Source organism: Sapajus apella, unplaced genomic scaffold (genome assembly GCF_009761245.1).
Source record: "Sapajus apella isolate SASKATOON/1434 unplaced genomic scaffold, GSC_monkey_1.0 scaffold93, whole genome shotgun sequence".
In the NCBI taxonomy this organism is placed as follows: domain Eukaryota; kingdom Metazoa; phylum Chordata; class Mammalia; order Primates; family Cebidae; genus Sapajus; species Sapajus apella.
In genome coordinates, this window is record NW_022437033.1 from 8,183,413 (window position 1) to 8,210,938 (window position 27,526).

Below are 27,526 nucleotides of genomic sequence, written 5' to 3' on the forward strand. Positions count from 1 at the left end.
ATTGCTCCCTATTGAGAACCTCTTGCCTAAGTGATGCTTATATACCTCAGATGACAGCTCACCACACTTAGGAGCAGGCTCCTCTAATGGTAAGCTGCTATGTTAGAAAGTTCAACCTCTGAATGACCATCTGTCTCCTTGTAGGGTCCAGCACTGAGTCTTCCCTTGGGGATCTAGATAGTGTGTTTAATCTCTCTTGCCTCTGATGGTTCTTCAGAAATTTCAGGATAGTGCCATGCTCTCCCTCACAACCCACTACCTTTACCCACCCCAGAGTCTTTTCTCTCCCCATTTGAACACTCCTTCAACTGTTCCTCACATGACATGCTGTGTCTCACCCATCTTAGGGCTGTCCTCTGAACATGCTCCTGTTTGTCCACATTTCCATGACAGCTCCGTGTTCACCTCTGAACACAATTCTCCAGATGCTGGCTGACGGTGGCACATAGGCAGAGCAGCTTATCCCATCCTTCCTCCTGAATACCCATTTATGTAGTCTGAGATGAATTTCACTTCCTGGCAGCCACATCACACAACACCCCCATCCTGAGCTGTTGGCCACAACGTGAAAGGGTTGCATGTGCAATACTGCTCCCTTGGGTCACCCCTCCCTAGCACCTTGGTCCAGGGGCCTGCCTGTTAGGCCTCCATTTATCCTTTCAAACTTCAGCAGTTCCCAAGAATTGGTAAGCATGCTTGCCTCTGAAGATAATAGGGTAGCTGGGGAAAAGGATGGAAGAGAAAATGACTCTTCATTGTATACATGTTTGTGCCTTTTGTTGTTTGAGACAGGGTCCCATTCTGTCACCCAGGCCAGAGTGCAGTGGCATGACCAGAGCTCACTGCAGCCTTGAACTCCCAAGCTTAAGTGATCCACCTGCCTCTGACTCACGAGTAGCTGGGACTAGAGGTACCATGCCACCACACCCAGCTAATTTTTTAAAAATTATTTTTTTGTAAGATGGGGATCTTGGTATGCTGGCCTGGCTAGTCTAAGAGCTTCTGGCCTCAAGCAATCCTCCCATATGTTTGTGCCTTTTAAACTTCGTACCTTACACAATAAACAAGCCAGTAAATGAATACATTGAAGTTACTTCACCTGCTGAGATCTACTCAATTACTCCAGCCTGCCCTGATCTATTTGGAAATATATGTCTTCCAATGTCCTCACCAATATAAGAGGGACTGCCTTCCAAATCTTTAGTCAAAACCAATAGGATAGGTAGAAAAAGATAAACTAAGGCTCACAAGGCCAAGACCACTAAGCAGGCCAGTGGTTTGCTTGGGGTCCCAAATTTCCAGTTGGGACCCCAAGAACCCACTAATTTAATTTCTTTACCTTGTTGCTATTGCACATATGGTTTCTCTAAGCCTACCTAATTGGTCAGCCCACTTCCTCTTTCTGGGGAGTCTCTGTACTATAACTGCAGGGCAAGCTGAGAGACATATCACTGCCTAGAAAAGTGTGTCTACGGTCAAGCGCAACTTACCATCTACCCTCAAGGATTCAACTCCTTTCCAAAAACCCACACCACAGCTGCCTTGGCCTCACATGGGGAGGAATAGGTTGATACTTTAAGGGGGGCAAACGTGTACTGTGGTATCAACATCTGTTAAATGGCTTCATTTGTTTCAGGGCAGCATCAAGTGGTCCCAAACAGCAGCAAGAATTGCACACACAATGATAATGGCTAATTTAATGCGATTTGTTCAAATAATAATTCATGTTGTACTTAACACAAATACAAAGGTATGTTTTTCAATAATGTAGAAGATAATGAATTCATAAAATCTGTTAAGCTAATGAGCACTGAATAAAAATCACCTGCAAAAGGTTCTTTCGGAAACACTCCCAAAACTACAATAAATTAGGGCAAGGATTTTGTAAATGGCAGCTTCAGTCCTGCTCCAAACCTTCTTACCCACATAAATCGTGGTCCCTGACTTTTATAGAGGAAAAACAAAAAGCAGTTAACCCCTGGCCTTTGTTCCTCTTCTTGTCCTCAACCCAACTCTTGCTTCCTAGCCTGTGTGGAGTACACTACTAGACCTCAAGCTTTTGTTCCTCATTGGCAGTGGGACCCCTCCTTCCTGGGCCGTCACATTACTCAGAGCCAGGTACCTGAGGGTTGGCTCCTATCCACCACATCATCTGAAGCCAACTTGTCACATTTGTTCTCTCCCACCCAAACTCTTCCGCCATCAGAGGAAAAGGACTACCACCTAGAATCCAGAGTCAAACAATGGCATTCTTTGGTGATTAGCACCACACATGACAGTGATCTCAGGCAGGGCCTGGAGAAACAGCGTGGAAACTCTGACCCCAAAGAAAACCCTTGAGTATGGGCTCCCCACATCAGACTGTGTTTTATCACTCAGAGGAAAGCACCATCTGCCCCATCAGGTGAGTTGGCACACATGGACACCAACAGGAGCTTTCAGTAACAGGTGGAAAGGCAAGACCCAAGAGTAGTGAGAACTCTCGCTCATTATGGCCAAATGATAGGTAATATGAAGGCACCAATTAATGACAGTCTCTCTGGTTCAAGTTCTCATGTGCAGAAGAGAGAAACTGTTCTGGAGAACCAAGGGGCCACTGAGTGCAGTGAGGCTGATGGCAGGTTCCACCACAATGGGCTATCCCTAAGGCCCAAAGGGACAACAGCAGATGCCAAAGGGAGAACCTGGGTTCTAGTTTAACCCAGATCCCAGGCCAGAATTCAAGAGATTCCTTTGAAGAGCTCTAACATGCAGGATGGACTTGGGAAAGGTAAAGGAGCTGAGCCTCTATTTGGTAGTTTATACCCAAAGCCCTTCACACAGTGAGGGATGAACAGCTTGGGAACCTGACAGATGGCGGTAAGACTAGGCAGAGAGAGAACAGCCAGTTTCCCTCTGTAGCCAAGGTCAGGCTGCTCCAGAGTCACCTGGTTTACCTCCCAGCACAAACCCCAACTAAGTAATTCAAGAGTATGGTAGGCTGGGTGTATACCCAAAACAATTAAGAGCAGGGACTCGAACAGATATTTATACATCCTTGTTGACAGTAGCATTATTGCAAGAGCCAAAAGGTAGAAATTACCCAAGTGGCCATTGGTGGATGAATGGATAAGGAGAAGGTGGCCCAAAAAAAAAAAAAAGATGAATGAAACAGGGCTGTGCAGCCGTTACAGCTGTTAACCAAGAACTGTCAATGTCATAAAAAACCAAGCTAACCATATCTTGCTTTTATGTTTGATCAAAAAAGCAAGATACAGATTATATGAGTAGACTGCAGCTATGTAAAGCTAAATATGTCCACATCTGCGTAGGCAGGTGAAAGAGTGAAAGGAAATACACCAATGTCAACAGTGGCTATGTCTCAAATGGTGGGCTTTTCATCTTCATTTTTCACATGTTCCAGATTTTATGCAATAAGCATATGTTACTCTGATAATGGGGTGGAGAGACACAGTAACTATAAGACCAAACCACAAACAATGCAAAGAAAAATGAATATTTATTCAATCTCCAGATGGGAAGGGGTCTGTGTGTATAACAGGAAAAAATACAGAAAAAACTATCACATAGGAAAAGATCAATTTGTTTGATTACATTAAAAGGTGAAACCCATAACCAAAATGTAAAGGCAAATTCACACAAGTGGAAATACAAATGCCCAATCATCATACAAAAAGAACTATGATCAAGGTCACTAATACTCAAATAATGAGAAGTTAAAACAGGTTACCACTTTCACCTATTAACATCAGGGTACTTACTTCTGTTTCTTTCTTTATTTGTATGCTTGCTTACTTTATATTTCAGTTTACTACCCACTAAGGCAGCAAGAGAGCAGAAAGAAAAGCAAAAGAGAGATGTTTTGACAACTTGGCACTGAGAGACTGTCCTAAGAGAATAAACTGAAATACACAAAAACATTTTATTCACAAAATTGATCAACACAACGTTATTTATAATACAGAAAATCTGGAAATACCTAAATTTCTAATAACTGAAAGAAAGTTAAGTAAATTGTAAGACTACACAATAAAATATATTACCAGCAATATAAAGTATCTTTGTGAAAATCTGTAATAACCACATGTAATAGTGAAAAAAGAACATTAATTGCATGATAAAGAACACAATATGATCACAAGGCAAAAAATTCACACCCCCAAAAAAGACAAGATATTTACTGACGATATTCATGTATTTGTCCTGCATTTCTATTTTTTAATTTTTCCATAACTGACACATCAATTTTATAATTAGGAAAAAAATACTTATTTAAAGTAAAGTGAACACAAGATTCTCTAGCAACATTCGTTCCATCCCATAATACAGTCTAGAGAGTCACAAAAACCTCAGCCTCCTTTGGAGGGGGTGGTGGGAAGCCCGGTAGTGAAGAATGGTCATGAATGAATGGATAAAGAGAGGGAAGGGACAACCTAGTAGGAGGGAGGCAGGGATAGGCAAGGGAAAGGTGGGGACCAGTTGTCACACTGGTCGGCCAAGGAAAGGGGCATTGTGGAGTCAGGGAAGACTCTGACTGCTCAGCAGAGGTCTGTCTAGACCCAGTAGTAGGCACTGACGGTGTTATTAAAGGACAGGATCAAAGAGAGATTTTAGGAAGACACATGGATTCTTTTAGGGACAGGGGAGGAAAAAGGAGGGGTAGGTCAACTACTTGGAAAGAAAGGGAAAAGGACTGAGAAGATGGCAATGGAAGGGGGGAGGAAGGGGCTGAATGCCTTAGTGACTTCCATACGAAACATACTTTGCTCACCTCCAGGTAAGTCTTTGTGGGGCAAATGAAGGGTAAAGAAACAGCTCATAGGAGGAACTTGCCAGGAGTCAACAAATTCAGTTCAAATTCAAAGAAAATCTAGGAGTCTCCAAAGAAAATCACAGAGTCCCACTGTGTCACCAAGGCTGGAATGCAGTGGCAGGATCTTGGTTCACTGCAACCTCCACCTCCTGGTTCAAGCGATTCTCCTGCCTTGGCCTCCCAAGTAGCTGGGATTACAGGCGTGCGCCACCATGCCCGGCTAATTTTTGTATTTTTAGTAGGGACAGGGTTTCACCATGTTGGCCAGGCTGGTCTCAAACTCCTGACCTCAAATGATCTGCCTGCCTCAGCCTCCCAAAGTGCTGAGATTACAGACATGAGCCACCATGCCCGGCCTCATACATACTGGGTTTTAACAAGCCCCTCAAAAAAGTAGTTCTGATGCTCCCTCATGTTTGTAAGCCATTGAACGAGGGCCATTCAAAATGTCTCTAGTTCTGCTGTCAGCTAAACCACACAAAAGAACCCCTGCTCAAATGAAACAGAGATTTGTACAAATGAAGTAACTGGAAGACCAATAAAAAGTTATGTACAGCTCAGTGGGGTTGGGGAAAGGTTATATGAAGCCACAAAGATATGGTTTCTCTAAGCCAAGCCAAGGTAAGGAACTATGGAGTAGGCGATAAAGCCAAATGCACTGAAATACGTCATAAGAAACTTACAAACTGTATTGTAAAAGTCACACTGAACATGATGACAGCAATCACAAGGATGAGGAACAACAAAGAAAAAGCTGAGGGAAACTATCAACCAAACAAAGTTGAGGCTTCCAAAAGAGACACAAGCTTCAGGATCAGGAGATGAACAGGGCCCTTCAGTCATGGAGAAATTGTTGCCAGAATAGTCAGTCACTTAACGGCTTAGAAGATCACTGTGTTACCATGTATACCTCTATTATAGGCTAATTAATTTTAAAAATCTAAAATTTATTGATTTAATATAATATCTTGTCATTTTTGGTAACCATTAATACACTGCAGTAACCTAATATAGGGTTTTTTTGCTGTATTTTGTTTCACCAACATTTACCTTGAAACACTAAAGACTCTGTAAAGAGAAAATTACTAAAAATTACTCCTTCACTACAGGACATTAGATATTTATATTTATTTAGAAAGCTGTTGACACTTCCAATGACTACTGATAACTGATAAGCTTAAACATGTTAATGAATTGTAAATATTCCATTCCTTTTAAGATTATATACACTAGGCTTTTTACTACCACTGGCCTTTCTGGATGCTTTCATATTTAGAGAATATAGAACTACATTCTGACAGGTAGAAAATGACCTAATATTACACTAATGAAAAGTCTAACAGTCCTCAAAATAATTTAGAATTTAATGTTTTCTTAAACAAGCAACTAAAAGTAGGATATTTTCTGCCTCCAGAATAAACATGTCTGCAACAAACCATCCCTAAAGAAGAATACTGTTTTGAGTGACTCAAACCATCCATGGATATAGTTACATCTTCAAATGTTTTCCACTGTGAACAACAGTCTTTTAATAGATGGCCATTGACTTCAAGGGTCATATTATTTGCTAACAAATTATTACTGGGCCAGAAAGTATCTGAAAAAAAGTTTAACGAAATTTCCTACACATCTCATATCTCTAGTTTATTGAGCATTATTTATTATTTGATGTACAAATTCTACATTAATTACTTCATACATATTTTATCTCGACATTTTGAAGCCCCATGGTATTAAAAACAAAAATAAAAGATAAGACTTTAAGACATTGGCTTCTGGTATTGTTTTAACTTTAGATTTGAAAAAGAAACATGGATTACATGTTAACATAATATTTTGAATATATTGGGCTACATAAGATATATTATTAAATTATAAATAAAATAATCGGGAACTTATTTTGGTGCCTAGTTCGATATATTGTTACTTTTTGAAATGCACTCAATTCCACAAATAATCAAAGTATTCTTTGTGTATAATGCTATGTTTGGTTATTACATATGGTCTTGGTATTCAAAGGTATAAATGACGTAATTTGAGTTTGTTTACTTTGTATTTATTCAATAAATAAGCTGTAATTGTTTTAAAAAGAGGGAAATTTTTAAAAACTGGTGCAATTACCAAGCATAAATTAATAAAGACTAAATGAAAGGGATTGGCTGTTACATATTCTCAGGCCAAATTGTTCGTGCATGTTTGGATTAACTAGCTCTCAGGCTGCTTCCAATATTATGGGTAATCACAAAACAACCAGCTCTAACTCCTCTCACCAGCTGGAAGGGAGCACATTACATTTGCCATCCATGGTTGGCAAAACTCAAGGCATCAACAACTGGAAAACTCCTCCACCTTGGGAATCATTATACATATTGTGATCCTGCAGTGGGTCAGAATCCACAAAATACAGTTCTCCTGCATGGATGTCAGAAAAGTTAGCCAGAAATTCATCAGGATTGAAGCCAACCCACACAGTATACCTATAGTCTACGGTGCGTATAGAATAACCCATGATCTTTATATATTTTAAACTCGGCTTGTCAGAATTCTGCTGAGGGAAGTCTGCAGGCCGGGGATACTGGCTATAGGCAATCAGTTCACGGGGATTACCAGGGACATATGGATCCTCTTCCAAACCATGGAATTGAAAATGCTTCAGAAGGTTCCTGCCTTCTCTGCACAGCTCAATATGAAATGAAGGAACCGGGCAGCGAGGTGGAACCTGCAGTCCTGCAAGTCCAGTCAGCGTGGGAAAAAGAGACACGAGTTCCACAAGGTCCATGGATTGCCTGCCTGAAACAAGAAGTGACACGGCAGAATGGGTCATATTATAAAAGCATGCCCAGGCCAGCCAGGATCAGTAAAGGAACTGTCTGGGCGCCACATGTTTTCTTTTTTTAATTTACAACATTTACCTTTACCAACAGATGTTTAAGATGTTTAGAAACAACACCACCTCAGCACCTCACACCGCATTGACTACTCATCCAGTCAAATAGCAGGATACAAAATTAAGGTCCCAACAGCATGCTGGCATTTTTAAAAACAACCTGAATTTTGGAACCACCAATGTCGTAACTGATTCAGGCAAGGATCATCAATTAAGGCTAAAACCACTGGGTACAAAACTATGTTGAGAAACAGGATATTCTGAATCCACAGGATCACCCCACACATTACTCCCTTCTAGATGTCTGCATTAGATTCATCTTTTCTTTTTATTACGGTCAAATACACACACCAAAAAATTTACCATCTTAGCCATGAAGTGTCCCCCAATCTGATACAATGGGAGAAAACAACAGCCCATGTAGTACACGTGTCAAAAATGTTTACCCTGAATGAAGTCATGTGGGAAGAATCCAGGCTGTGGGACGCTGTATAAGACACCTGGCTTGGATACTTATAAAAAGATGAGGTCAGGGAGATAATGGAGCCAGAACATATAAGGCCACTGTGACGACTTCTACTCAGACCAAGAAGGAAACATAAGAGACTCCTGTGCCGGGCTGTGACATGACTTGACTTGGGTTTTAATGGGATCACTGTGGCCGCTCTGAGGAGGAAAGCCTAAAGGGGATCGAGGGCACAAGCAAGGAGACCATTTAGCAAGCTGTTACAGTACTTCAGCACAAGATAGTGGCAGTCTGGACCAGGGTGGTGGCAGAGGAAGTGGTGGGAAGTGGTACACACAGAGTCTGAATGGAGTGACAGGCTTGCTCACAGACTGACTATTGCGTACGGAGTAAGAGAAAAACGGGTTGAGATGATTCCAGGATATTTTTGGCATGAGTCACGAGTCCCATTTCTTGAGGACAAGAAGAGTGTTGAAGGAAAGGCTGAAGATGCAAGATGTGAAGTGTAGCTCTGGACATGTTAGACCGGCCAAGCGGGAAAGGGTGTTGGAAACAAAAGTCTGAAGTTCAGGGAAAAGATAACAGGCTAGAGATAAAATCTGGAAATAAACTGAAAGGCAGTACAGTTACACGAATTTCTAAATTGCTGAACACTTCCCAACAAAAGTTGTGGGAAAGATCCTCAACCAGTCAGAAGAACTTTCCCAGCAAACAAAGGGCTAACATCACACCTTGCAACTGTTAACCTTTCTATCAGTGACATGAAAGAAGACAGCGGCATGCAGTGCACACAAATCAACTGTGCAGAAAGTAAAATTGGGTAGTATAAAGCAAGTTCAGAAAGATCCAGAAGGCCAGAATGATGGTCCAGAACCAAGACAAATTTAAATAGGAATCAATACACAGTACAGGATTTAGATGTTAAGGATGGACTAAATGCATAAGTCCAGAAAGGGGGCAACCTGGTTTAGTGTGGTTCATAGAAGAGGCACTCCAAAAAGAGCAAACGTCATACATCACTTCAGAGATAGTACACAGCTTGTCTCTGAAATGCACTGGGAAGATCGAGTCAGGATAGAACTCACAAGAACCCACACAGGTTGCCCACACATCCAGGAAGGGTGTCTGGTCCAAGTGATATTCTGGAAGTGCTTTCTCAAACTGAAACTTTTTGGGAGACAGAGACCAGGACAACCATGGGTCTAAATACTACCTTGTGACGAATAGGTGAAGCACTGGGGATTTCAGCCTGGAGAAGAGAAGGTATTGGTGGAGGGATGGGGTAGGGGTTATCACTGCTGTTTTCAAAGCTTTGAAGGACTGGCACATGGAAGTCAAAGTAAACTTGTCCTTCACTGCTGGGGAGGGCAGAGTAGAATCACCTAGTAGATTTCACAGATCTAGTGGTTCACCGTATTGATGAGCTGTCGAAATGGAAAATGTACCCCCCCCCCCACAAAGAAGGCTGAGTCCCTACCAAAAGGATGTAGCCAGGAAAAGGATTCTATTCATCTGTTATGGGGGCAGCCCCTTCCTCTAAGCTCTGGAGCAGACTCCTGTAGACTGTACCACAGCTCTCCCCATCTTGGGGATGCACCTGATCCTTTGTCCATCATCACCCCACAAGGCTCCTTGTGGACAGGGGCCATACTTGTCAGTTCTAGTTCTGTCAGTCTTTCCTCACCCAGAGCATGAGAGATGCTCAGGAAGCATGTGCTGACCACAAAATATTGAGAAGAAATTCCAACACAAGGCAGGAAGGAGGGGTCTGTGTAACCCCTCAGCCTGTGAGTCGATAAAGTGGTTCACATAGAAAGCAAAGGCACTCTTGCTGTCAAGCGCAATCATTTCAGCATATTTGATACCTGGCTCCATCAAGTCTGAGGCGGAATGAAAAGGGTCGACATAAGGGAAAAGCTTCTCGCCTGCCTCCGGAAGTGAAGCCGTCCTTCCAGGAACGTAGAACATCAGCGGAACACGGGTAGCAACATCAAAATTGCTGTATTTGGCCCATTCTCCGTGTTCACCTAGAGCCCACCCTAGTTCATAAAAAGCACAGAATCATAGAAAAGGAATAGTCATCATACCACAGCTTGTTTATTTTAGAAACCATTTCACTTCCTGTTGTAAAAACCAGATGAAGTAGACGCTCATCACCTAGATGAAAAAAAATTCACTTGGAATTACCACAGAAAGGGTGATTTCAACTGAATGCTGCTTTACTCAAAATCAGCTATTTGTCCTCAATGAGGAAACTTTTAAAAAAGAAAACATAATTAAATTCCCAAACCCAAATATCTGAACACACTACTAGCAACAAATGCATAACGCTGGTCTCCGAGGTGGTCCCCACACAGATATGCCCCCGCTGCTGAGACATACTCATTCTTTACCGGGTGGGAACCCTGAAACCTGTAGTGTCACCACTGCCCTGTCCTGTACCTACCGATCTTTTGGCTCCTGCCCTATGAGGTCAGGTTTTCAGTTTTGGGTATGTGCCACCTAAAACTGAGCTGCGGAACTGCAACACAATCATCAAATTCAAAACAGCCAAGGACATCTTGGTTGATTTTTGAGACATACCATAGATAAAGTAAACCAAAACCTCTGATTCCAGATCCTTAACCCCGATTGAAAACAGCCCTTCCGGCCTATTTAAAACATCCCTTGCAAAAGATGGTTTGAATACTCCAAGTTGGAAATGCCCAGTCTTTTCAAGTTACAGCACCCTTTTTGATACAAAAAATGTGCATGACAGAAATTGGACACTGGGTAGCGTTATAAAAATAACCAAACACACCAATGGCTGCCACGGGTAAATTAGAGAAAGTGTTGAAATCTACCGTACAGCAGGAGACCTTGCTGGTTCTGAGTAACAAGATGACGCTGGGGCTGCAAATGGTGTCCCAGCCTCCCAGGGTCTGTGGTCTCCAGAACAGCATTAAAACCTGTTCTGAGTTGACAGTGCTCTCCTAAGAAGACCCCAAGTCGAGAGGAAGCTCCTACCTACCAATCAATAATCAAAGCAGACTTGATACCCGTCAGAGATGCCCAGTGATTGTGGTGAACGCTTCCTCTCTCTGGCTGTCAGTACTGGGGAGTGCAGTGGGAACTTTCAGATAGCTCAGTGGAGCTCAGGGAGAGAGGGGGATCCCCCCACCCCAGTCAGTCAGCCCTGTGGGCCTAGGAGTAGCCCCACTGCTTGACCTCTCCACTCTCTCCGGGAGGATGACGCAGCCTTGACCCACGAGGGCTGATGAATGGGTAGGTTTTCGGCAGGCTCCTAGGGCACCAGCTTGGAGGTCACGTTGTCCCTTTTAGATTCAGTGTGGCGGGAATCTAAAAGGTCAAGGATTGAGGAGCCTGCAGGGTGGCAAAGTGAGGGACCCCAGCTGTGGGACCTCAGGAATCCATCCCCAGAAATCTGACTGGGGTACCCGTGGAGGCTCTAAAGTTACAGCAGTCAGGCACTCTTTGGCACTCTGAATACCGGCACGCAGACCTCGGCCTCTGCCAGCTATTGTGAGCTGTCCTGCGCCAGGCAGAGGTGGCCCCCAGGCCCGGCACAGAGCCTAGCACATGGCACGTGCTACAGAAATAGTTGTGAACTGCCTGACTACAAGATCGCATTGACCTATCTCGTGCCGGGCCTCAGCCTGTGCTGCTGCAGCCAGGAGCAAATACAGGGAAAAGTCTGGCTAAGGAGAACATGTGCCTGTGTGGGCCCCAAAGATCCATCTTGAGATCAGGAGGAACAAGAGCCCAATGACCTTGACAGGCAGCTCAGGAGGTTTCTGGCTCCTGCCACAGAAGCCCGAGATGAGGATGTGGCAACACAGGGAGGCCCAGGGAATGGTGAGCTTGAGGAGAGGTGGCCAGACCACCTGAGACACTTGTTAAAATTCATTTTCCCATACTCAGCAGTGTGAGCTTCTGAGACCAGGTGCAGAAACCAGCATGTTATACTAGCTCCCAGGCAGTTCTAATGGACTATTTCCCAGGAGGGGGCTTTGAGGTGGGCTATTTGCAATCTATGGCAGCTGCCTCACAACTAGAGCCTGTTCATGGAGAAAAGGAAACTGGGCACTGAGGGGTCAGAAACAGATGGTAGATCATCAGGAATATGTGAAAAATTATACCACCTCCATATATAATAAAATACTGTAGACCTTTACAAGGAAAAAGTAGGTTTCTGAGAAATGATAAGAGATTGTCTATGACATTAAGTGTACAAAATCAGGGAACGTTAACAGTACATGCAGTACAAGCAATCACATCTTGTGATACACGTTACAAACATACACATGTATAACGCATATCCCTGTGTGCATAAGTGCACGACTGATGGCTGGCAGATGGAGCCCTAATCCGTTGGCACCTGTTAGCGTTGAGCAGGTGGGAGAAAAGGGCAGGGTGTTCTGACCTGGATTATATGTTCTGTCTCCTTTTTTCTTTTTACGACAAGCACGTTATGATTTACTGGTATCCTATTTCGGATTTGATGAAATGAAAGAATTATTTTCCTTTTTCTAAGTATGATAACAGTATTTTGGTTATACTTCAAAAGAGGCAATGTTTTTCAGAGATAGCGATCAGACAATGGAACCATCTGGGATTTGCTTTAGAACAATTGGGAGATGGGGGAGTGGGTGAAGATAAGAGGAACAAGACTATGCGAGTGGGAAACCGGGAAGCTGCTGTTTTATCTCTGCTCTTGGAGTGTGGAAGAATTAAAAAATGCTTTTAAAAAGATAGTTCCATTTTGGAAAAGAAGGAAACAGCCTTAGAGGAGATAAAGACTTGAAAAGCCTAGGCTCTTGGCAGAGAAGACAGTGGGAATAGGGGTGGGAGGGCTGGAGCCAGGCCTGAAGAGCTTGCTGGGCTCTGCCAGGATTGTTCTGGATCCTCTCCACTCAAACCTTCAAACCCTCCAGGTTAAAAATGGGGGTTATAAGAGCTCTGCCACACAAATGGAGGGTTCTTGCTGCATTCACCGAGAAAAAAAAATTTTCTACACGCCCCTCCCTGGCCCACCCACATCTGTCCCTCAAGCATCTAAGGTAGAGGTCTCAGGCAGGACTAACAATTTGATCATAAAAATGCCCCAGGATCCCAGACTCAAGGCACCACTGGTTCACAAAAGAGAACACACCCATGTTTATGGCAATAGCAATTTTGAAAAGGATGTTTCACAGGAAAGTTCAGATACTTTGAGTCACCAGGGAATTTCAAAATACTTACCATGATCCGAGGTAAATGCAACAATGGTGCTGTTGGCCAGCTGAAGATCGTCCAAAGCACTCAAGAGGTGACCAACCTGTGTATCCAAATATGACACAGAGGCAAAGTAGCTCTGGCGGATTTTTCGCTGCAAATTAAGACAATAAAATAATGAGAGTGACTGCAATTTAAATTGCTGTGGCATACAGATATAATGCTTGCCTGAGCATCTCTCTCAATCCCAACCACTTAGTTGATGTCCTTAATGATTTTCTCAGTCAAGACATAACACTCCTTTTCCTGCCATCTGTATCGCTTCGACCACAGAGTCACAGCAACATCTCTAGGTCTAAAAATAAGATCAATATCTAAGCAAATCAGATTTCATTTTAGGGCACAAATCACAGTGGATTAACGTGTCACTTACTGTTCCCTTCTGTCTCCTTCACATATTCTGATGGACTCCAAGAGATAAACATGTACACAGAAACTAATCCCTTCAGTCCTCGAAACACAGGCCCACACATGCTCTGGTAAAGGTCACAAAGATACAGCTCAGCTCTGTTAATCTCCTGTGGCTGCCGTAACAAAGTATCACAAACTGGGTGGCTGAAAACAAGAGAAATGCATTGTCTCCCAGCACTGGAGGCTAGAAGTCTGACATCAAGGTGTTGGGAGGGCCATTCTGCTTATCTTCACAGACCATGGCTGTTACGTGGACGTCATTTCTAACAAACTCTCAGCAGGCAGGAGAAGAGTAAGGGAAAGACCAGAGAGCAGCACATCTTTCATAGTCCCTGAACCCAAGAGGGACTTTGGGAACAGCTAGGTCATGTCCTGAAATAAATGAGTCACTGGTCCCTCCTGGGCTCTCATCCCCAGCCTGGTTCATAAATGCTAAGGACAAAGATTAATCCTCTACCCCAACAAGGGGTGAGAAGAGAGAGCCATGACTTCTCAGACCAACCCCTGCCTTATCAGCTGGATCCACCAGCTTCTCACCACCCCTTCTCACTGCAGTCAAGAGAAAAGATCTACATCTAGACTCCTAGCAGAGTTATGCTGAATCCTGGCCTACTTATACTTTCTGGGAGACGAAGTCTTCAGTGTGAAACCTGTGGAACTTTGGTCCTCCTGGGGACAAAAGACACCTGTCAGGATGGCTGTGTCCTATACAAAGGTATTCCCTCCTTCCTATGCTAGCCCCTGGATGTAAGGCAGTAAGCAGACAAGGTCCTCACCCTTAATGAGCCACCCATCCAGTGAGGACACGATCATGGAGACAGAAAAGTACATAATAATCGGTGAGGCCCACAGTTGATACAGGAGAATAAGCCCTCAAATCTGACTGTGAGTTTTAGGGAAGCCTTCACATAGGAGTTAGCATTTGTTAAGAGGCACTGCAGTCAGATAATCAGGGCTCAGATGCTCCAAGCAGGGGCTGTGGTGCACAGAACGGTGTGGACTTTTGACACAGCAGGTCATGTTTGGGGCCAATGAGTAGGCCCCTGTGACTGGAGAATCAAATGGGAGGGCAGACTGGCAAGTTAGGTCCAGGCCAGATAATATGGACCTGGTGGGTCTAACCAGGGAGTGGAGACTCCAAGTTCTAGGTCAGTGGAGTCACTGAGGTCTCTCAAGGCAAAAAGTTGATGTGATCTGGGCTACAAGTTATTAAGAGTCCTGCAGCAACAGGACACAGACACAGATTCCAGACACTTTAGACAAAATGGTACTAGACCACTGCTGGGTACATAAGAAGTGACCACCACACTTGCTAAATGAACAAAAGAAAGCAAGACCCACTGAAGTGGTCCAGAAGCATGTGCTGAAGGATCTAGAGGACTGTGTGGATGTGAGAGGAATTTAGGGGGATCAAGTAGACATGGGAGCAGGGAGCAGAGCAGGAGGAGGTGCTGAGGAACCCAAGGGTGGCTCCAGGTTTCACATTCAGCTGGTGACACAATTCACTGGCATGTGGGGGCAGGGGGCACAAGAGGAGGAGGAAGGAAGGAGAAAAGACAGGGCAGGGGTGGTGGCCTGGCCATGCAGAAGCCTATAGATCTGAGGTCTCCAGGGTCATCTGCCTGGGAATGGCTCTTGCAGGCAGGTGAACACACACATCTGAAAATCCGGAGTGGGGCCTGGGCTGAAGAAATAGTTCTGGAGTCATCTGCCAAGGCTCAACTGAGCCCAGCTGGGGAAGAAGGGGTGGAAAGGACACAATGAGTGGCCTGGGAAGTGGCACCTAAGTGGCAGACACAGAAAGAGGGGACTGTCAGGGAGCCTGGAGCAGAGGGGGGGCAGAAGTCTAAAAAGGAAGCCTGGGAGGCCAACAGTTCCAGAAGGGGTGGAGCTGGCCAATAGTGAGAAAGTGACATGGAGCTCAAGGAAGGTCAGGACTCACACAGATGGATTTTATTGGCCACTAAGGTCAGTGCTGAGATCAGAGAGTTTAATGGGTTGGGGAGGCGGAAGCGTGCGTAGAGAAGGGTGAAGAACAAACGGACAGTGAGGCCACAGACACAGCCAGAACAGCCCAGTATGCCCTCGTTCTGCCTTGGAGGTCAGGTGATGGAGTGGGAAGAAGAAACAGGCACAGGCAATAGGGGTGGCACTTTTGCAGCTGGGAGGTATGAGAGCAGATGGAGAGGCTGCAGGGAAGGTGGGTGAGAAGACTTTGCTCATTCTACTTGCAGACGTGGGAAGCAGGAACAGTGTGGGGAATCTACGGAAGAAGAGGCCTCAAGCCCAGAACATGCACACACAAAATTGCAGATCTCGGTGACAGAGATTATGACTAGAGCCCATTCACCAGGTACATGCCAGGTGGCATCTGATCCTCTGAATGGCACATTAAGGACTCCAAGACTCAGAAAGGTTAATTAACTTGCCCAAAGTCACAGAGCTGATAAGGGGAACAACCAGGATGCATACCCACATCCATCTGATCCCATCCCTGTAGCTGTCCGCCGCCTCCATTTCTACAAGAGGAAAGGTGCTGTCCACCGAGAAATGAACACGGGGTGGCAAAGGCATGGAGGGGAGGACAAAGGGAGTAGAGAAGAAGTCAAGCAAACAGAGAAGCTGCAGAGGACCAGTGAGACGAGCTGAGCAGAGCTTGCCTGGGCTGCTGGGATTGGAGGCGGGGCATCTGAGGGCCTCCCTGCTTCCTGGGGGCATGGATTTCCTCCAGCAGCTTTCAGGACTTGGACTGGAGAGTGGAGAGTGTCGCTGGACTGTCTAATGATAAGGGTATTACAGGGGCAAGGATAAATGGACAACTATGCTGAGCTGAGCGCCTGGGAAGAACACTAAGTCACCTGATACCAGGCCTTAGCAATTTAGGGAAGCAACAAAGCCAACAGGCCCTGGACACAAGGTGGACACAGAAATCCACACTCTGGCGATCCCCATGAGGTGGAGCAAGAAAGGTACTAGAAGAGGTTGTGGGCAGTATGGTGACTCAGAAGGAGCAGGCAACAAACTCCTGACTGTGGCCCCTGAGGTCACTGGCTCCTGTGGAGCTGAGTTAGAAGGCTGAAGCCGGAGAGGGCCCAGAACTGAGATGCTCAAGAGTGCAGTGAGATGGTCTTAGATGCAGACATCCAAAGCTGCAGGAGAACAGTGAGCAGTCCTGAGTTCAAGGGGAATACAGGGCTGGGACCAGCGCATGCATGCATCAGCAAGGCCCCCTGGGTCATGCTATCCACCAAGTAAGGAGGGGACTAAGAGAACTTGAAAGAGACCGCTCCGTGCAGCTGACATGGCTCTACACACTTGTGTGTGCGCTCTTTTGTTCGTGCTGAAAATCTCTAAAGTAGATGTTACCATGGAAAAACTTTACCCACCTTGTTTTGGTTTTATAGAGCAGAAAACTCAGGGAGGTTCAGGAAGGTAACATGACTTGGCAGAGGTTAGGCAGCTGGTGTGAGGTAGCACATGAATTAAAACCCACACTGCTGGGAACCAACAAATCTAACCACGGGGCTTTGGAGTTACAGTCCCTGGGGATGAATCAGCTCCACCCAGCACTAATTTTGTGCTGTCAGACAAGTCAGCACACCTCTCATGCCTTGAGTTTCCTCACCTAGATGACAGAGCAGGTACTCCACTAAGTCCCCATGAGGACTAATGGCAACAGCACAAATGAATCGGTACCCTTACTGGCACATAGTCCATTCTGAAGGGTCATTTTTAAGTGACTGTCATGAATAAAGCAAGGGATATCTGTATGTGGTGGTTTTGTTCTGTGTTCGTTTTAAACAATACACTATAGCAGTGGCTCTACACGCAACAAGTCACCAAATCTCTGGACATTCCCTTCTTTGGAAGGTAAGACACTCACTGAGAGAGTCCTGATACACCCAGCACTGCCTGTGTCCTAAATACCTACAGGACACCCCCACGCCAGCACTTTGCACGATAACTGACACAAAGAACGCTCTTAATAAGACATTATAGATGGAGTTATGTCTACTAAGAAGAGTGGTTTCACCTATGACACTATGTCATCACTGTTCAATACATCCCCAAACTATGTCCTTGATACCTGAAAGTCCACAGGAATTGGGCCATAGGGCACACTGATGTTTAAGGCTTTGACGTCTTCCCGTTGCCTGATGTCCATCCAGGGGTTGTAGGCCACAGGGGGTAGGCCATCAGGGACCTCAGGATCTGGGGCCAGGGTGATGTTCTCCAAGGGATACAACTTCTGAAATTCCTTGGGGAAAAACACAAAGCCACAAGGTTGCCACTCTTCTGGCAAAAGCACAAGATTGTGGCTCTAGTAGTGTCTCTACTGCCTTTTCTCTAAGCCTGTGATGCATTTACATGGCGGCTCACTCACATTCCCCATGTATTTGTCCCTGACATGGAAAGTGCAGCTGTTAAGTTACTCTCATGAGATGCCAATGGCAATGAAATAAAAAACTTCTGTTTCCTACAAACTGAGCAGCAACCACTCTCTTCCTTCATACAAACAGATTCCCTTCTGTTCCCGTCCCCACCTCATGCCCGACTAGAAAAAGTATGATGAGGTGTTGGGATCCCCAAACCACCCTCAGGTTCAGTAATTCACTAGAAGAACTCACAGGATTCTGCATTTAGCCTCACTCACAGCTATGATTTATCACAGTGAAACACACTCAGCAAAGAAAGAAGGCACATGAGGCAAAGTCTAAATGAAACTAGGCACAAGCTTCAAGTCTTCTTCCAGGGAAGTCACACAGGATACACTTACTTCTCCCAGCAATGAGATGTGTGACAATACATGTAAAATGCTGCTAACTAGGGAAGCTCATTAAAGCCTCATCATCCAGTTTTTATTTGGGGCTGATCAGGTAGGCACTGCATGTCTGAAACATACCACAATTCCAGGCTCCCAGAACAACAACAAAAAAACCCAGGGGTTCAGCATCAACCACAATGTTTGTCTAAATGTTTAAGCATAGTAAGCCAATTCTGGGAATAGTGGAAACACTTCGGAAGTGAAAGTTTCCAGATGCCAGCCGAGGGCTAGACTTATAAGCAGGCCTTTCAAAGAATCACAGTCAAGCCAGCTTTGTTAACTGTTTTCTGCAAAGAGGCAGGAGAGGTGAACCTCACAGCCTTCTTCTATCAAGGGGGCTGACACCCCCTGCTAGGAAGGCAAGATCCCCTGGGCCAATCAAAGCAAGATACTTGCAGCATCAAAGAGCATACTGCTGGTCTCTATTCTCATTACAAGTGACGGGCATTCTCTGCAAAGTCAAAAGGATGGGATGCTCAGGCCCACATAAAACATGATAGGGTAAAATGGAAAAAGAATTCTAAAATAGAAAAGACTATATACTCTAAATGACATACAAGCAAGTATAGGATTCGAGGTTCCAAGAAGCAATGCAGTGCATTGTGTTTAGAGGATCTAACCTGACAGGCTCAGGGGGACAGGCAGTTTTTAAAGAGGGCTTCACCTTCCCTGGGCCTGTTTTGCAAGGGCTATCCCTTATTACAGGCTTTGGCAGCCAGCTCTGATTCACTTCGCTGTGATGATCTCACTATCCAACCCAATATGTGCTCAATAAATTCAAGGAAAGGAAAGCAAATCCTCCAGCAGAGGGAATGGAAAGCCAAGCGCTTCTTACAAGATTCTTACATGTTCTTGGCTTTGACCTCTAAATCCCATCTTCACCCCACTGAGTACACTAGTGCCCATCAGGCATCCATGGTGCCTGGGGATGGCAGGATGTCGCCATCTTCCCTGTGCAAATCCCTCCTTCAACAAACAACATAGCTGTGGTGGCTATGCTGGATCAGCCCCCAGCCAGCTCTTCACCTTGGGGTATCTGAAGGGAATGTGTGGCTTATGATACCCAACAGCCAGGAAGAAAGGACTGGCTGATGTTTTCATCTTTTCCAACAACCGTATGGCTTCCTCAGTGCTCTGTTTGTCAGGTAAGGTGCCCTCGGGCACATCCACCACATCCACAGGGCAAAGCAGGTTGGCATGGAGTTCTCCATCTGGCCCCCGACATGTCTTTCAAAACAAAATACATAACATCAGCTTTTTAAATGCAAGAAATGGAAGTCATGAAGGCTACACACACAGATTTAATGTTCACATAACCAGCCCCTCCCATGTTAGTCATTCAGATTGAACAGAGACATCAGAATTAGAACTATAACAGAAAAATGCAGCTTGTTTTCCAGGCAGGGGCCAGAAATCCACTAGCACTTAGTTTCTTGCTATTAATACTCTTTCTCTAGATCATAACTAATTAAAAGAAACCCCGGTAGACTAATTATCAAAAAAATCCATCTCTAATTCAACATTGAAAAGATAAACAAGCCAGTTAAAAATGAGCAAAGGATTTGGATAGACATTTCTCCAAAGAAGACATAAAAATGGCCAATTGCACATGGAAATGTGGTTAACATCATTAGTCATTAGGGAAATGCAAAGCAAAACTACTTCACACTCAACAGGATGGTTATAATTTTTTAAGATGGAAAATAACAAGTATTGACGAGGATGCAGAAAAATTAGAACTCTCTTACATTGCTGGCGGGAATGTAAAATAGTGGAGCCACTTTGGTAATTCCTCAAACAGTTAAACATAGTTATTATGCCCCCAAAATTAAAAATATATGCCCATGAGAACACCGGTACAAAACTGTTGATGGCAGTATTATTCCTAATAGTCAAAAAATAGAAACAACCCAAATATCCATCAAGTGATGAACTGATAAACAGAATGTGGTACAATAGACAATTATGCAGCCATAAAAAGGAATGAAAAGCCAGGCACAGTGGCTCATGCCTCTAATCCCAGCACTTTGGGAGGCCGAGGCAGGTGGACTGTCTGAGGTCAAGACTTCAAGACCAGCCTGGCCAACATGGAGAAGCCCCATCTCTACTAAAAATACAAAAAATTAGCTGGGTGTGGTGGCACATGCCTGTAATCCCAGCTACCTGGGAGGCTGAGGCGGGAGAATTGCTTGAACCCAGGAGGCCGAGGTTGTGGTGAGCTAAGATTGTGCCATTACACTCTAGCCTGGGCAACAAGCACGAAACTCAGTCTCAGAAAAAAAAAAAAAAAAGAACATTGCCCTTTCACAGCCCTGCCTTGCTGACCCAAGCCTTGGGCAGGACAGCCCAGCACCCACCTCAGACCACTTGTTCATCTATATACATGATTTGCAGCACTCAACGGGGATTTAGTATTGTCAGACCAGCCACTTTGAGAAAAAATGGGTAAGGGGCAGTTACGGCAGGGAGCGGGCATTTGTAGGTGAGGCCACTAAAAAGGAGCAAGATGGCTTCAGGGAATTAAGATGGGATCTTCCCTACTCAAGCCACAAGCCAAAGGCCAGAGCCTACAGTTTTCACTGTGTTCTAAAATGCAAAGCTGTCACGAATTTAGAACAATACCTTCCACCTCACCTCCAAACCCTCACCCTTCCCATCACAATGTTTACTAAAACCTCAGCACTATGAGTCACTTCTCAGTTCTCCAGCAGCTTTTCTGAGTTTCTTAAACCTAGGTTTTAGTTTCATTTATACATTTGGGATTCCTCCAAACTGAGATTTTCTTTGTAGCTTCCTTTTTTTCATAATGCTCTAAAAATTTTAAACCCCTGTCAGAGTCTCACCTGCTGAACATACACATTAGATCAGACAGACACACGGCATGCCTTTCTCCCATTCTGGGCGGAGGCTCCTGGAGCTCAGGCCTCTTTTCTCCCTTCTGTGTCTCAGCATTTCCTACAACTCTCAGCCTCATCCAGAGTGAGCACCAGGGAGCCATTAAATGAATCTGACACATTAGCGCCCAAGGTTTTAGAGCAAGTAGTACCCACCAGCTTCTAAAATGAAGCCACCACACCTGTTGGGCCTAATGCTAAAGATCCCAACACTTACCTCTGTCAAGACATTATCACAAATGAAACCCACAACTTCCTGGTATATAACCAGCTGCACAGAACATGCAGCACACCCAGTAGTTTATTTGACAGACAAAGAAAAAAGTAGTTCCTCTTCAGAAATGTCACTTTCACAGCCTTACCTTAGAGTTTTCATACTTCTCAGAGGAGGGATGATAAGGTGGAAAAGACCAGCTATATGGAGAATCATCACTATGGTTAGAAGATATACCTTGAAAGAAAAAAAAAATTGTTAAATAAAACATGACAAGTCTTTCAACACCCCACTCCCCATAATTAAAACTCTAAACAAATAGGCAAGTGGAACCTCCCCTTCTTTGGGGCTCAGTTTCCTCATCTACAAAATCAGGACCTTAGGCCAGATGATAAAAAGTCCCCTCTAAAGCCAAACTCTCTCGCTTCTATTTGAGAACTTAACATCTGACTTCCTGGTCCCTAAGCCCTGACAATTTGTGCTAGGCTCTGTGGAAGGGACCCACAAGGACAAGATCACATAGCTCCTTGGAGCCCATGCTGAAACCTATCTCCCACCCTATGAAGGAGGCAGCAGAGGCATCGGCACCACCAGGTAGCTGATGGTGTAGGGGAGGGAAGCTTAGGCAAGGTCTGTGCCTTACCCAATGCTAACCAGATATTAGATGAGGGAGCCAGGACTCAAAACCATGTCTTAGAGCTCTAAGTTCAAGTGTTCACTCATGAAGCAGAAACCCACCCTTAAGCTTAGTAGCTTACAGTTTATTTGGGAAGACAGTATAACAGCACTTGAAACCAAAGAAGGACTGCCAGCTTTCAAAAGCATCAAAGTGCCAAGTGGGGGATCCTCCAATCACAGAGGTTATTATGAGTCACATGAGGACTGGCAGGGAGGACTTCTAGGAGCCAGTGAGGCCTGTGAGGCATCTGAAGGGAATTGCTGCCTCTAGCAGTTAGCCAGGAGTAGAAGGGATCGCAGGCAGAACCTCGGGAGAAAGGGCATCAGCAGCAGTCACACAGTGGGACTCCAATAGGGAGCACCAGAAGAGGCAGGAATAGACAGAAAGAGGGCAGTGTGCGGAGGGCCTATGAGAAGAGCAAGCACAGTGGAAAGAGCACACAGGAGGCCAATAACCACAGCTCCAAATCCTGATGTTGCCTCTTAGCATCCCTGCAACCTCTGGAAGCTACGTGACTTCCATGAGCCTCCACATCTTCCTTGGGAAATGATGATGATAACAAAAACTCACCTTGCTTGCTGTTGGGAGGATGAAAGGAGTGGCCAGCACAGTAATTGGCACATACCTGGCACTCAGTGCTGGCTACTGCCATCTTGGAGCAGGCCCAATGCTAACAGAAAAAGGTCCTGAGAACAAAAACTCAGCCAAAAAATGTGTTCCCACAAGGGCTGCAGGGAAAGGTTTGTTCTCTGGGAAGGACATGGCGCTTAGAGCCTGATGCCAAAATCGAATCATCAAGAGGGAGGAGGTCAAGCAACATCACTCAGTCCTTGCCTGGCCTCCTCTCCCAAAGCACAGTCCCCTCCCTCTGCTGTGCTTCCTCCTCTCCAAAATCATCACTGCCCTCCAGCCGCACTCAAGCAAATGGTATGGTAATGAGAACACCAAACTGCAGAAAGTTCTCCTGACACTGGGCTTTTGGCTGTGCAATAGGACTCCTGACAGGTTCACCTCCAAAACTGGCCTGACTTAGTAGAGCTAAATGTGAGTCTCAACCTGGGCTGGCCAGCTAAGTTCCTGTAGAAGGCTAACACGCCTGCCAGTGAACCACTGAGCTCAGCAAAAGCTACTGAAAACATTCAAATCATCATCCTAAATGATAAGCATTATCGTCTTTATGGGGCTCTTGTCTTCCAATACTTTTTTCTCCATTTTTTTTCCTCAAATTCTCATGTGTTACTTCTATAAATAAAAAGTTTTAAAGTTTGTTTGCTTCTCACTATCCCAATATTGGCATTAAAGAGAGTCAGTTTATCAGGCAGCATTCGAGGTCAGGAATGTAAGTCTCTGGCACCCTATACATCCTGGGTAACAGATTACACTCATTTTTCTGACCTAATTTCCAGAGTGGGCAGCAGCCCCCGCCTAAGCACAGCCCCCTCACTGGGCATCAAGTCAGCATTGCTGGCCACATGGGAGGCCCTCAGGTGTCTTCACCCCACCCCTAGGTTTACTGACAGGTACCCTGCAGGGAAGAGGGTGGGGCTCCGAGCTGGGCTGCAGTCAACACTGCCACCTCCCCAGCCAGAGTCTTTCCTACCACCCCAGAAGCTGAAGGACCTAACAGCACACCCTCAGTGGTTTATGAAAGCAGGCAAAGTTCTTTCTACCCTTTTTCACTTCGGGTGAGAACATGAAGCCAAATTGAGAAGTCGGTTTTTTAGAAAGAAAGCACTGAATAGCGGGGCACTTGCCCGGCCAGAAGAGGCTCTGCAAAGACAGCCCCATGCCCAGGAGAGGATTCCCAGATTCAGGCACCATGAAACAAGAGAAGCCAGGCTATGGACGTGGATCAGTACCAGGATGAAAGACTTTTCCCACCGACATGGTTACATAGCCATTGTCCTTGAAGTACTGGGGGATGGTGGAGAAGTTTCCAGCGTGTACCCTCCAGTAGGAGTTGAAGTCATACAGGCGGGTGGTGTCAGGTCTCCTGCCAGTGAGGAAGGACACACGGCTCGGGGCACACACTGCTTGCTGTTAGGGAGCAGAAGCAGAGGTAAATGTGAAGCAGAGGTAAACGTCGTCACAACAAAATAAGTCTGCCACCTCTTAGGTAACCAAGCAACCGCCCTCCTGAGGCCCCTGGCAAACAGCTTGGTAGCTGAGTCATGCAGCTCTCAAACCAGCCACTGGGATTTGGGTGTTACCTGGCAACAGAGTCTTCCCAGAGAGAGAAAGGGAAGCAATCAGCCCCTCAGCCCAGCAGATGCTTGTATCCTCCTACGCAATGACCTCCCCAGGCTTTTATCGTCCTACACAATGACCTCCCCAGGCTTTCATCCTCCTATGCGATGGCCTCCGCAGGAACACAGAGTGGCCAGTGTTGCTGGGGGCAGACTCATGAGGAGGTTTAGGGAGCAGAGCCACCATGGCTGGCTCTCACCTGAGGCCGGGTTGGCAGATCTGTGGGTGGCCTTCAGCAGCACCCCTTCCATCTGAGCACCAGGCAAGCCCCTGTTCTGGGAGAAAGCTGGCCAGGGCTACCGTGAGCACATTATGGCCAGGGCACACCTTACACCCAAGGGGAAGGCCACCGTTGGAGGTCAAGCTTTCCCACTAGTGGACAGCCAGATGTTCTCGACCACCATTTTCCAGACTATGCTTCCCTCTAACAAGGAGATGTCCCACACAATCCTCGCCATCTAACAATAGCTGAACCTCCCCTACCGGCAGCGCATGAAGAGGCACACACCCACACCTAGAGGTTCTCAGACATACCTGCGCAAAGGCATTCTGGAAGAGAAGGCTGTGGGATGCCAGTTGGTCAATATTTGGGGACCTCACCAGCTTATCCCCATAACATCCCAGGGAGGGGCGCAGGTCATCCACAATGATGAGAAGAACATTCACTGCATCTACACAGGAGGGAGGGTCTTTGGTGAGGCAACTGCACTGACACCGTCAGGGTACTAAGAGGCCCAAGGCTGGACCCTGCCCCTGAACAACCCAGCCAGGGAGGGAGCTGTGCCTCAGCAAGGGTGGGAGTGGGGCTCCAGGAAGAAGCCTGAGTCCTGGGTGGCAGGGTTAGGCTTTGGCCATGGCCTCAAACCTGGGTGAGGGAGTGAGATAGTGAATGAAAGATGACAGAAAGGAAAGAATTTAGGAAGAAAGAGAATGGTGTATGGAGGGAAGGACAGATGGTTGGATAGAGGAAGAAAAGGAGGAAAAGATGAATAGCTGAAGGGAAGAAAAGATAGAGAGGAGGGGAGGAGAGAGAAATATGAATGGATAGAAGGTAAAAAGGAAGGATAAACTAATGGAGGGAGGAAAGGAGAGGGGGAAAAGATGAAGGGAAAGAGGAAGAGAAGTATGGTGGGACAGAAGGAGGATGAATGAACAGATGGAGGGAAGGGAGGGATGGAGGGGAGGAAGGAGTGAAAAATGGAGGGAGGGAAGGAATGATGGATGGATGAAAGAAAGAATGGTAGGAGGGAGAGAGGGTAAAAAGAATGGATATAAACAAGGAAGGATGGATGGAGACGAAATGGCAGAGGGGGCGTGAGTGTCACCTGTGGTCGAGTTGGCCTGTGCCTGGGATCCCAGGGTGACGCAGACGGAGCCCAGGACCAGACCGAGCAAGAGAAGGCATCGGCCGGTCCGGGGCGGTGGCATTTCGGCTTTGACTTGACCGCTCCGGAGCGGTGGTGACAGACTGCAGCAGGCGGCGCGATCAGCAGCCGCCGCCGCAGCCACAGAGGCCTCCACGTCGGGAACCCACGAAGACTGCGCAACCAGCCGCCGCCCGGGCCCAAAGGCCCGGGCGCTGGCCGCAGCAGGAGTGAGTCTGTGCGTCTCTTCCCTGCGTCCCTCCCCTCGGGGGCGGGGCCTTGAGGGGTGTGCGTCATCCTGCGGCAATGGGCGTGGCGGAGGGACGGGCGCAGAGCGGGGTGGGCCAGCTACTTGGAGAGTTTCTCAGACTCAGCAGCCCTTAGGCCCCCTAGGTGGAGAACTGCTGAGGGTATTTCGATTCAGTCACTGCCCTTAATAACTAGCAGTTACCCGTCCTTTTGCCTTCGCTTGTGCTATGCCTTTCACCTGGAAGCCCTGCTCTTCCCTCTTATCCTTATAAAAGACACACTTCTTGCATTCCAGCCCCAATGCCATACTCCTTCGATGAGGCGGTTTGAGAAAGTCTCTTCCTCCATCTAAAAGGACTCCCTTTCCTATTCATTTCTTCAACTAATTCTTATTAAGCATCACAAATATGTATAACAGGCGCTGTTGGTGGCACTGGGTCTCTATGTCCCTGCCTTGGTGGAGCTTAAAACAATAAATAAAAAAATAACATAGAATGTCGGTGGGCATAGCCGGTCTGGAGAAAAATAAAGCGTGGGTACGGGGGCATGCTTGTTATTTTCTATGGGGTGGCCAGGCGGGGCCTCATTAGTGAAGTGACATTTACACAAAATTTTGAAGGAAGTGAGGGAGCAAGCCGCTTTGAGATCTGCAAAAAGGGTGCGCCAAACAGAGAGAGCAGCAATTGCGGAGATGGAATCCTAGCCCTACACTGTCCTGTATTGAATACTATTATACTGTCCTAATACTGCAAACACAGTTTGATTTTCAGCTTTGAGAATCAATCTATAACAAAGCCCAGATGACTTAATTATGACTAAACAACAACGGACAATGGGAAGGTACAAATACAGCCGTGATGGTGCTGTAATGCACTCCTCAGATCTCCCTTCAAGACCAAAAATTCTGTTTCCCTAGCTGGCTTGAAAGCTGTTAGCTATCCTTAGCTGTTGTTAACCCTCCTCAGAAATTGTCTTAGGAAAAGATAGGCCCCTCAACCATGGTCACCCCTGATCTCAGGAAGCCCACATCAATGATTCAACTTGAAGGTATAGAGGTCCAGCTTCTTACCCCAACTTGGGACATCTCTGAAAGGCCATACCAGCCTCAGAGCTCCCTGTGGGGTTAGCTGAAGCCTTTTTTGAGACTGCCCACTTTCTCCATTTGCTGAATTCTGATTTCTTCCCTCCCCTCCCCGATCCTCC

General features: G+C 45.9%; 1 protein-coding gene across 1 annotated transcript; it reads right to left on the minus strand.

Moving 5' to 3' along the window:
- Window positions 1–5,749: 5,749 nt before the first annotated feature.
- Window positions 5,750–26,588, minus strand: IDS (iduronate 2-sulfatase). The gene is made up of 9 exons (XM_032256132.1): window positions 26,036–26,588; window positions 25,245–25,381; window positions 24,323–24,500; window positions 21,933–22,021; window positions 19,703–19,903; window positions 17,939–18,109; window positions 13,408–13,534; window positions 10,032–10,205; window positions 5,750–7,603 (listed from the first exon to the last, which is right to left on the minus strand). Exons 1-9 carry the CDS (start codon window positions 26,136–26,138, stop codon window positions 7,131–7,133), a joined length of 1,653 nt encoding a protein of 550 aa, XP_032112023.1. The 5' UTR covers window positions 26,139–26,588; the 3' UTR covers window positions 5,750–7,130.
- Window positions 26,589–27,526: the final 938 nt, after the last annotated feature.

What these genes read in the sequence shown, in the direction of transcription:
- IDS (XM_032256132.1), bottom strand. Translation starts at nt 26,138, where the DNA reads ATGCCACCGCCCCGGACCGGCCGATGCCTTCTCTTGCTCGGTCTGGTC. An exon ending in AGAAGTATGAAAACTCTAAG is followed by an intron (nt 19,904 to 21,932) that starts GTAAGGCTGTGA and finishes TTGTTTTGAAAG; the next exon opens with ACATGTCGGGGGCCAGATGG. An exon ending in CAATTCCTGTGGACTTTCAG is followed by an intron (nt 13,535 to 17,938) that starts GTATCAAGGACA and finishes CTTAATTTGCAG; the next exon opens with CGAAAAATCCGCCAGAGCTA.